Consider the following 10,356-nt stretch of genomic DNA (forward strand, 5'->3'; position numbering starts at 1 on the left):
CCGGCCTAATTTTTGTATTCTTAATGGAGATGGGGTTTCACCATGTTGGCCAGGCTGGTCTCAAACTCCTAACCTCAAGTGATCTACCCACCTCAGCCTCCCAAAGTGCTGGAATTACAGGCGTGAGCCACCATGCCCAACTCAACATCTTTCTTAAGTGGGCCCGAGGTTGGGGGAAAATCTCACCATAGAGATATTTGTTAGATATTGACCATGTGTAAAGAAGGCATCTGTGATGGTTAATTTTATGTGTCAGTTGGACTGGGCCGTGGGGTGCCCACATATCTGCTTGAACATTACTCTGGGTCCATCTGTGAGGGTGTAGGGTAGGATTGGCATTTAGGTTGATGGAGCAAGTAAAGCAGGCTGCCTCCCTAACACGGGGGTCCTCATCCATCAGCTGAGGGTCCAAATAGAACAAAAGGCTGAGTTGGAGGGCGCCCCTCCTGCATGACCAACTTTCAAGTGGTGACATCAGCTTTCTTCCTGCTTTTGGACTTGAACTGAAACATCACCTCTTCCTGGATCTTGAGCCTGCTGGCCTTCAGACTAGAACTATACCTTCGGCTCTCCTGGGTCTCGGCTTGCTGACTCACCCTGCAGAACTTAAGACTCGTCAGCCTCTACATTTGTATGAGCCAATTCCTTATAGTGTCTCTTTCTCCATATATACATGTATCTCCACATCTTATTGTTCTGCTTCTCTCGAGAACCCTGAATCATACGGTATCATTCCAAGATCAGCAGAAATGTTAGTGCTTCTGGGGAATTACTGCGAAGGGCACCTGAATAGCAGCACATGCTCTCAGTGCCCCCGCCTTCTGTTGTCTGCTGTGGTCTGCTCCCTCCCTACCCTTTGGGTTGATTTCAGGATAGAGGTATGGGGATGGCACTGGGGTGGGGTGTGCAGTTACCCAGAACAGCCAGGATGTGTGCATGCTGTGTACCAGGAGCAGGAGCATCGAGCACTGCTCACGCTGCTTGGAAAAGAAAACAAAGTCAGGAAAGTGAGGAGCTGGGTGGGCGCTGGAATGGAGCAGGAAGAAAGGGGCAGGAGAGAAGCAGAAGAAACAATCCCCGAGACAGAGCTGGTGTAACCAAGGCTCTGTTTGCCCCACCGTTTGAGGGAGCGGGTGAGCTGATGTCAAGGCCCAGCTCTGTTCAAAGGTAGGACACTGACTGTCTTCAAGAAAGCAGAGCTGGTGAGTGGCCTCATGTCTTATCATCACGGAAAGGGGAGGGCTGGGGGAGAGAGAAGGGGCAGCCAGGGCCTCCGAGTGGTGTAGGCCTCACCCTTGTGCTCACATGTCCCAGCCACTGCCAGTGGTGCCACCCCTGCATCCCAGACCCCATGTGTAACCATCTACCTGGACCACAGGAGGAAGCTCCACGTTCTTTGTCACGGTTCAGGGTAAAGGCATGATCTAAGATGGGCAAAAGAGAGTCATCCTGGTACCTTAAAAAGGAGTCTAGGGTGAGCCCCAGTCTGCTGGTGGCCGTCTTCACCACCTTTGAGGAGAGACGACCTGAGCAGACACACAAAGGAAAGAGGTGGAGAGAAACCGTGTCTTTGTGTCACTGTTTGAGTCCCTGGACCCAGTCAAGCCCCCTGGACTATGCTGAACTTTCCAGTTGTGGAAAGCAATAAAGTCCATTTAGTTAAGAAAGTCTCAGTTCTGTTTCTTGCAGCCGTGAGCATTCCGACAACCTTGATGCTCCAGGCCCCCTTGGGCTAGGTCCATGAGCTCATTGCTTGCCACGCACCTCACGGCATCAACTCAGTGTTCCCCAAAGCCACGCCCTTCCTCTCCTGCTTTCACACCATGCTCTCATGAAAGCCTGCCCCTTCTCCAAGGCCCAGATCAAGTCTCTCCTTTAGGAAGTGTTCCCTGGCTGTCAGGTTTGGGTGTTATCAGGTTTCCTTTTTCCTGGTGGCTGGATTGCAAGGCCTTAGAGGGCAAGGATCATGTGTTAGAATCTCTGCATCCTCCACAAGGCACTTGTGTTCAGTGTAGTTGCTGAATGAATGTCACATAAAAAAGCATGACCCGGTCGGGCACAGTGGCTCACCCCTGTAACCCCAGCACTGGGAGGCCGAGGCGGGCGGATCACCTGAGGTCAGGAGTTGGAGACCAGCCTGGCCAACATGGCAAAAACCCCATCTCTACTAAAAATACAAAAATTAGCTGGGTGTGGTGGCGCACACCTGTAATCCTAACTACTTGGGAGGCTGAAGTTGGAGAACTGTTTGAATTGGGGAGGTGGAGGTTGCAGTGAGCCAAGATCTCGCCACTGCACTCCAGCCTAGGCAACAAAGTGAGACTCCGTCTCAAAAACTAAATAAGTAAAAATGAATAAGAGAACTTCTTCCTTTATTAAAATAAAACCCGTCCACCACCCCAAGGTTACTCCAGAAGGAAACTCTCCACCAGTAGTGGTGGCACTAGACATACACTGAGAGATCCCCAAGACGGAAGGGAAGCCCTGGGGGCATCTCGGGCTACAGGGTTTACCTCGCCAGACAGGGAGGCCCTTTACAGGGCTAGCTGCCATTTTCTACCAAGACAGAGGCAGGAACCTTCCAGACAGGGCAGCCTGCAGGCCCTGCACCCTTCAGGCCCCTTTCTCAGACACCTCTACAACCCCTTAAGCCAGATGGACTCACAGCTGTCTCTGGAAAGTTCTTCGTTACCTGACTGTAGACACAGGGTTGGCTGGAGGGGTCTCTGCCTCACCTCCAACATCTTATGAAGCTGCTTGCCACCGACTGTGTTGCTGTCCCACTCAGCTGAAGGGGGCTGGCCAGTCCCGCATCAACCCTCCGGCTCTGAGATCAGCCAGTCCTCCCTGGACACTGCTCTCTCCCCCAGCAAAAAAGCCAAGAATTTTCCCCAAAGCTTATGGGTGAGGGACCGGGTGTGTGTGTGTGTGTGTGTGTTCTGACATGGAGTCTCACTCCGTCATCAGGCCGGAGTGCAATGGTGCGATTTCGGCTCACTGCAACCGCTGCCTCCCGGGTTCAAGCGATTCTCCTGCCTCAGCGTCCTGAGTAGCTGGGACTCCAGATGCCCGTCACCACGCCTGGTTAATTTTTGTATTTTTAGTAGAGACGGGGTTTCGCCATGTTGGCCAGAATGGTCTCGATCTCCTGACCTTGTGATCCGCCCACTTGGCCTCCCAATGTGCTGGGATTACAGGCGTGAGCCACCGCATCCAGCCAGAACTGATCTTAATTCTCAAACCAGTGACCCTAATAAACTGTCTTCATTTCAGGTGGGCTCATTCAAAATGCCATTTTCAGGCTCAGTGCAGTGGCTCATGCCTGTAATCCCGACACTTTGGGAAGGGAGGCAGAAGGATTGCCTGAAGCCAGTAGTTTGAGACCAGCCTGGGCAACATGGTGAGACTCTGTCTCTACTCACACCCACAAAAAAGACATTTTCTCTTCTCCGCAAACCTCCCGCCTACCATTAAAATGTCACTCCCCCTAAAAAATGCAGAGGAAGAGGTAAGATTGCAGGCTATTTGAAAACAGGGACATGAAGTTTGTCAGTTCCCTTATGTCTCCCCACAGCATCTGTGTTCCATTAGTGTAGTGGCTGAGACTGGATACCGCAGGCAAGATGCCAGTTGAAGATTCTCTAGTCATCTTGGGAAAGCCGCCCTGCCCCAAATGCACCACCTCTTCCTGTGTCCCAGGGTCCTCTCCTTGTGGCTCTTCACACCCCATGGCTTCTCGTGTGCGGGCCCCTCTTCGCCTGTGTGGCTGATGCCACCTTCTAGCTGCCGTGTGACAGGTAGGCAGGGACTGGGGCTCCCGCATTCCCAACTCCAGCACCTGGCTGAGACACTGGGCCCTGGGACCGACTGTGACTGCCCTTTTCCCCTTTGGCAGGTCCTGTCTCCCACTTCTGACACCCTCACTTAAGGCCAGGCAGACCCCTTCCCACTGTCACCAGTCATTAAAATAAGGCTGCATCCCTCCCTTCCCTTCTCAAAATCCTTCCAGGGCTCCTTCTGCTGTTAGTGCCCTAGATGAGCGCCCCTCACCTTTCTAACCTCAGCTCTCACCACGTCCTGGCCACCAGTGTGCTTTTGCTCTTGCCATTCGCTCAGCAGCAGTGTCCCTACCCCAGTTCACTCCCACGTCAAGTGTGGCTCAAGCTGCGTCCTCCAGGAAGCCTTTCATTATCACTGAGGTCAGAACTGGCTCCCTTCTGGGCACAGCACTTTTCCAAGCGGGCCGCCCACTTCACTCTGCCTTTCTGTGGACAAGTCCATCTCCTGAACTTAGGACATAAAATCCGTGCAGACGGGGTCCTGCCAGTCACTGTATTTTTCATGCTGCCTAATGGTGCTTTGTCTGAATGGACATGAAATGAGAGAGAACACGCTCCCGGCTTCCAAGAAAGACATGTATTCTCCCCAGCAACAACAACAGAGACCTAAATGGGCTGCTCCCTGAAGGGAGCCCTCGGCTCTTACCGTGATGCACACGTGGGGCTGTGGGACCGAATGTATGAAGGAAGGAAAGAAGGAACGGAGAGAATGTGGGCAATCAAGGCCTGGCACTGCCCTCCAGCAGGCTTACAGGCCACACTCCCAGGACTGTCTCTAGCCCCACACCTCTCCCAGTAAGATTCACTGCCTATGATTTCAAAGAAAGTGCAGTTTCTAGGGAGTGAAGGAAAACATGAAACATAGAAAATAAAAAGAGAAAAACACACAAATTATTAAATAAAATTTAAAAATAGAGGGAAAAAAAGTGGAGTTTGTTCTGCAAGCCACAGCCCAAAGAAGTCTATTTCCTCCCACAGGATGGCCAGAGTTTAGGAGCCGCGTTCTCTTCTATAGCTCACCAGAGGACGCAGTGTGAAGAGCTCAGGTTTGAAGGCTGGGCCTGGGGCAGGGGTCAGCTACTGTTCCTAGCTGTTCTAGAAAGACCTAGAAGCTTCCTGTGTGAAAACAGGATTAGGAGGCTCTGGGGGTGAAAATGCCATGCACGGAGCTGGCCCACGCCAAGTCCCTTCTAACCATTTTAAATTACATCTTTGGCCAGGCGCAGTGGCTCATGCTTGTAATCCCAGCACTTTGAGAGGCCGAGGTGGGTGGATAACCTGAGGTCGGGAGTTCAGCCTGGCCAACATGGTAAAACCCCTCTCTACTAAAAATACAAAAAAAGTATCCGGGCACAGTGGCACATGCCTGTAATCCCAGCTACTTGGGAGGCTGAGGCAGGAGAATTGCTTGAACCCAGGAGGCAGAGGTTGCAGTGAGCTGAGATCACGCCACTGCAGTCCAACCTGGGCGACAGAGCGAGACTCTTGTCTCAAAAAAAAGAAAAAGAAAAAAAATTACAGCCTCATCGATGTCTCCTGCTTCTCTGAGATGAAGGGAACAAACCAAATCAGGAAAATTGTGACAAAAATGACAGGCAGCCATTGGCATTTCCATTCTTATTTGTGGTTTCTGGTTTTTTGGTTTTGTTTTCCTTTTTAATTTTTTCCTAGAAAAAAAACACAACCGGGGGATTTATATGACAAACTATCAGTGTCAGGATGGCAGAGGGAAAGAGAAAGAGGAGGAAGGCTCAGAGACATGGGGAGTGAGTAAAAAGTGGGTTCCGGATTGTGCGGAACGGTCCACAGGGTCATGTACAGGTCCGCAGGAGATGACCGGTCCCTTTGGCATGCATGTCCGGTGCCTGGTCTTCTGGTCTGCCTGCTCAGACGCCCATGGGCAGAGCGAGCTGGCCACAAGTAAACCTGCCAACGACAAACTCAGGACTCAACAGAAAGACTCAGTGCAGTTCCTTGGCTTTGTGCTCAGGCAGCCGGCGGCCTTTCTTGCCTGAGAGAAGAGTCCAGAAGAGCAGGAGAGTCGCCTTTGAACACACTCTGGCATCACAGCAGTGAACTGCAAGCAGCTGCCCGCTCGTGTGCAGGTGTGGCCCTCGCCACCCGCGCAGGCATCTGTCCGGACATCCCCAGTCAATCCGGCCAAAGGACGGGACATGACAGCCCCTTTCTAGCCACAGCGTCGTAGTGTTGCCCACTCTCCAGTCTTGCTCAAACTATCGATCACCGTAAAGGTTCGAAGAGATTGTGATCCATTTCCTTTTCAGCTCAGCAGTGGACACTGAGTCCCAAGAAGCAAGTAACTTAACAAGGACAGGTTGGCCATCTGGATCTACACTGAAGGTCTTTCAAGTTTCATCCACTTTATGCCCAGATCTCAGGGCAGAAAATTCAGCCAGACCCAGAGCAAACAGGGTGGCCGAGTGATGGCTGAGCAAGAAAGGCCCAGCAGCGCACTGCAAGACCAGAGTACATTCAAGAGGGGGAGAGGGGCGCATGGCAGGCTGGAGCCCCGAGTCAGAGTCTAGGGCAGCACTGGGTCTGAAGGACACAGCCCGGCCTGCTGGGCTGACAGGGTGGGTCTAACGCCTCACGTGACGGGGCCCTACTGGTTGTATTCCTATGTGGAGGGTGGTAGGTTCCTGCCCTGTTGTGGCCCCTGTTCCTAAACTGAGGCCAGGTTCCATCTCAGTGCCGCAGTCCTGAGGAGCACCACGCTGGCCCGCCAGCCAGGCCACAATCCTCAGCCCCTCTGGGTTCCACAAGAAGGCCCCAGGGAGCCACAGTCACTGGGAGGGAAGGGGCCCGGGAAGGGAGGCTGCATTCTACTGGGAGAGACTCGGGAGGGGCTGCCACGGGCTTGGAAGGAGCTACAGCCCAATATTGCAGAGCCAAAAGGAATGGGATACATTGTCTAAAAAGGGACAACAGTCTTGTCCCTATTTTAAAAACAGAATATTGTTGCTATTGCCTGGTTTCGTTTTTTTCCTTTTAAAACCACTCACATTTAAAAGGTGAAGGGCTGGGAGACGTAGTCCCCTTCACTCTGGTCCTCGACAGGCACCAGGGCCTCAGTCTCACGCTGGCTCCTACTCTCTCTGCCTGGGCTCCAGCCACAGGAAGCAGAGAGGGCAGCAACGGCTCTGCCTTCCCAACAGCAATTCCCTCTCCCCATAAACCAGGGCACATGTGAGGAGAAGTCCAAAGAGTAAAGTGCACAGAACTCTCGGGAGCAGGTGGCCTGGGGGTGGGTCACTCCGAGAAGGAAGGGGTCTGGGGGGCGTCAGCCCAGAGCTGCAGCTGTGGAGCAAACACTGACCCCTGTGAGGTGAGCCTGCAGGGCACAGTCCCCTTTCCCTTGGGCCCTCTGACACTTCTTTCTGGGACTGTCCACGCTCAGCAGCTCTCCAAGGAAAGATACGGCCCATGCTGGAGGAAACTTGGATGACCTTCCCTGGCTGGTAATGACTCATGAACGTGAAGGGGGCAGGATGCGGCAGGAGGGAAAGAATACATTATAGAAAACCAGTGGACCTCCGCTTCTAAGAGCAGGGATACTTGGATGACCCTAAAGGCAGAGTCTCTCCTGGGGAAGGTTTGGAGAAGATGGTCAGGATCCTACCAGTGAGGCCAGCTGGGGAAAAGAGCTCCTCTTGGTGCGAGAGGAGCTGCAGAGTTGGGGGAGGGGCTGCCGAGGAAGAGAGCCCAAGGCTGGCATTAGGGTGTGTAGGCAGGGGGTGGCTGGAACTGGTTGATGACCTCATATTCCGCCGGGTAGGGCTCGTTCTCCTCCATCTCGGAGAGCAGCTCCAGAGCCTGCTCCTCTTCCTCTGTGGGGTAGTGGCGCAGGAGGTTGGCTGCCGTGGCCAGGATTGAGGCTCCACCAGCTCCTGCCACCAGGTAGAAGCTAACGGCGAAGGTGACATAGACCTGGGATCCATGGTACTTCTTATGCTGCTGCTGCTGGGCCAGGATGAGTTCAGAAGCCCAATAAGAAAAGCCAATGACGGTGGCACACTGCAGGACTAGGGGACAGAGGGACAGCACGGAAGGGGAATTAGTGAGCACGCCATAGCCAGGATGCTTGAGGACCCAATCACAGCCTCTCTACCCAAACCCCATTCTCAGAGAACCTGCCTGGCCTGACTCTGCAAGGAGCTCTCCTGGCCATGGGATTCCTGGCCTGAGGCTGGGGACAGCAGTCCGACCTGATCTAGGCCAGTCAGATTCTCTCTGTCTTAAGGAGCAAACAGGGTCATGCAGGTTGGGAGCTGGAGTAGGCACACCACAATTGGAACCAACACAGCAGTGCAGGCATGAGGGAGGAGAGCAGCTGCATACAAGAAAAGGCGGGTCTGCAGGGAAGCAGGAAGGTGGAGAGGAGAGAATCTGACCAGGAGCTCCAGGTGAGACACGGGAGATTGCCTGGTTCCTTCTTCACTCGTGCCAGGTCTGAGCTTCAAATGCCATTTTAGAGAGCTGTGAGCTTCTTTGTGGAATTTCTAGCAACATTTCCCCTCTACAGCTGGGCTGAGTGGGTTTGTGATCCTGGCAAGTTAGCAGCTAGACTGGAGCAGGCTGCTGACACCCTGACACTCTGGGAAAGACTGGAGCTTGGCACATGAGCTCCTGGAAGGGTGTTTGCTCAGAGAAACCGGAGCCCTCACCGGCAACTCAGACAGGATGCCCCTGCCCCATAGCAGTTCCTCCCCCACTACGAGCGGGCCCTCAGCTCACCCGTGAGGATATGGGCGAAGGCATAGCGACGGGTGATCTTCAGGGCGGGATGCTTGGGCCCAAAGACATCCAGAAGGAAGGCGGAGAGACTGCACAGGATGCCCAGGAAACAGAAGGCGGCGATGACCCGCAGGAGCAGCACTGTCTGGGGATTCATGCAGAAATCTGTAGGGGGAGAACCAAATTTTCAGGGCCCCAAGTAACGCCTGGTGCAGGAAGCCCCCACCTAGAAGGAGTCTGATCCCCTCACCACAGTCCCGGGAGCCAGGGCAGTTCTGGAGGACACTGTCTTAGCTCCTGCTCCTGGGTCGTCTGCAGGGAGCTGGAACAAATTCCACAGTAGCAAACAGAAGTCCTCTGGGCCACTACTCTCCTGTACCTCAAGTCCTTCTCTCTCCAACAAGAGTCGCCTGAGTGCAGGATTCTGCTTCACTGTCTATGCCATGCCCTTCTAACCATTTTTAAAGACCTGACATGTTAATGCTAGAGGATACTTTGAGCTGGCAGGAAAAGCCTGACTTTGGAGCTGAGACAGCCAGAGAGGCTAAGACCACACAGGTCAATTCATACCGATTCTCCATTTACTCACTCATTCATTCCTTTTGTTCCAAAAAGAAGTTGAACTTGAAGACAATATGCTAAGTGAAATCAACCAAATGTAGGACAAATATTTTATAATTCCACTCATATGAGATACTTAGAATAGTCAATTTATGGAGACAGAAAATACAATGGTGGTTGCCAGCGGGTAGGAGAGGGGAGAACAGGAAGTTATCATGTAACGTGCACAGAGGTTCAGTTTGAAATGATTAAAAAGTTTTGGAAATGGATAGTCATGATGCTTGCACAACAATGTTAATGTGCTTAATATCAATGAACTCAACACTTAAAATGGTTAATACTGGGTGGCTGAGGCAGGAGGATTGCTCGAGGCCAAGAGTTTGAGATCAGCCTGGGCAACACAGTGAGACCCCGTCTCTTTGAGAAAAAAAAAAAAAAAAATTAGCTGAGCATCATGGTCTTAGCTCCTTAGGAGGCTGAGGCAAGAGGACTGCTTGCGCCCAGGAGTTACAGTAAGCTATAATCACACCACTGCACTCCAGCTTGGATGACAGAAAGAGACCCTGTCTCTTAAAAAAACAAAATATTGGCCAGACGCGGTAGCTCACGCCTGTAATCCCAGCACTTTGGGAGGCCGAGGCAGGCAGATCACAAGGTCAGAAGATCAAGACCATCCTAGCCAACATGGTGAAACCCTGTCTCTACTAAAAATACAAAAAGTAGCTGGGCGTGGTGGCACGCACCTGTAGCCCCAGGTATTGGGGAGACTGAGGCAGGAGAATCGCTTGCGCCCAGCAGGTGGAGGTTGCAGTGAGCCGAGATCTAGCCTGGTGACAGAGTGAGACTCTTTTTTTTTTTTTTTTTAAAAGGTTGGCAGGGCACAGTGGTTCACGCCTGTAATCCCAACACTTTGGGAGGCCAAGGCAGGTGGAACATCTGAGGTCAGGAGTTCGAGACCAGCCTGACCAACATGGTGAAACCCTGTCTCTACTAAAATACAAAATTAGCCGGGCATGCTGGTGCATGCCTGTAATCCCAGCTACTTGGGAGACTGAGGCAGAAGAAGCGCTTGAACCTGGGAGGTGGAGGCTGTGGTGAGCCAAGATCGCGCCTTCACACTCCAGCCTGGGCAACAAGAGTGAAACCCCATCTCAAAAAAAAAAAAAAAAAAAAAAAAAAAAAAAAAGATAAAAAAATAAAT

At 52.4% G+C, this 10,356-nt stretch overlaps 1 protein-coding gene across 2 annotated transcripts in view; it reads right to left on the reverse strand.

Annotated features, from left to right (window-relative positions):
• Nucleotides 1-4,401: 4,401 nt before the first annotated feature.
• The window catches only part of TMEM127 (transmembrane protein 127), a 16,401-nt gene continuing 10,446 nt past the window's right edge, over nt 4,402-10,356 (reverse strand). For both annotated transcript variants that reach the window (XM_017860472.1, XM_017860471.1), the window contains exons 3-4: nt 8,595-8,759; nt 4,402-7,882 (exon numbers count right to left, since the gene is read on the reverse strand). In XM_017860472.1, the coding sequence (XP_017715961.1) occupies nt 7,575-7,882; nt 8,595-8,759 (473 nt within the window). In that variant the 3' untranslated portion in view covers nt 4,402-7,574. The remainder of the gene's footprint in view (nt 7,883-8,594; nt 8,760-10,356) is intronic.

The sequence above is a fragment of the Rhinopithecus bieti genome, unplaced genomic scaffold (assembly GCF_001698545.2).
Source record: "Rhinopithecus bieti isolate Rb0 unplaced genomic scaffold, ASM169854v2 scaffold_54331, whole genome shotgun sequence".
Classification (NCBI taxonomy): Eukaryota; Metazoa; Chordata; class Mammalia; order Primates; family Cercopithecidae; genus Rhinopithecus; species Rhinopithecus bieti.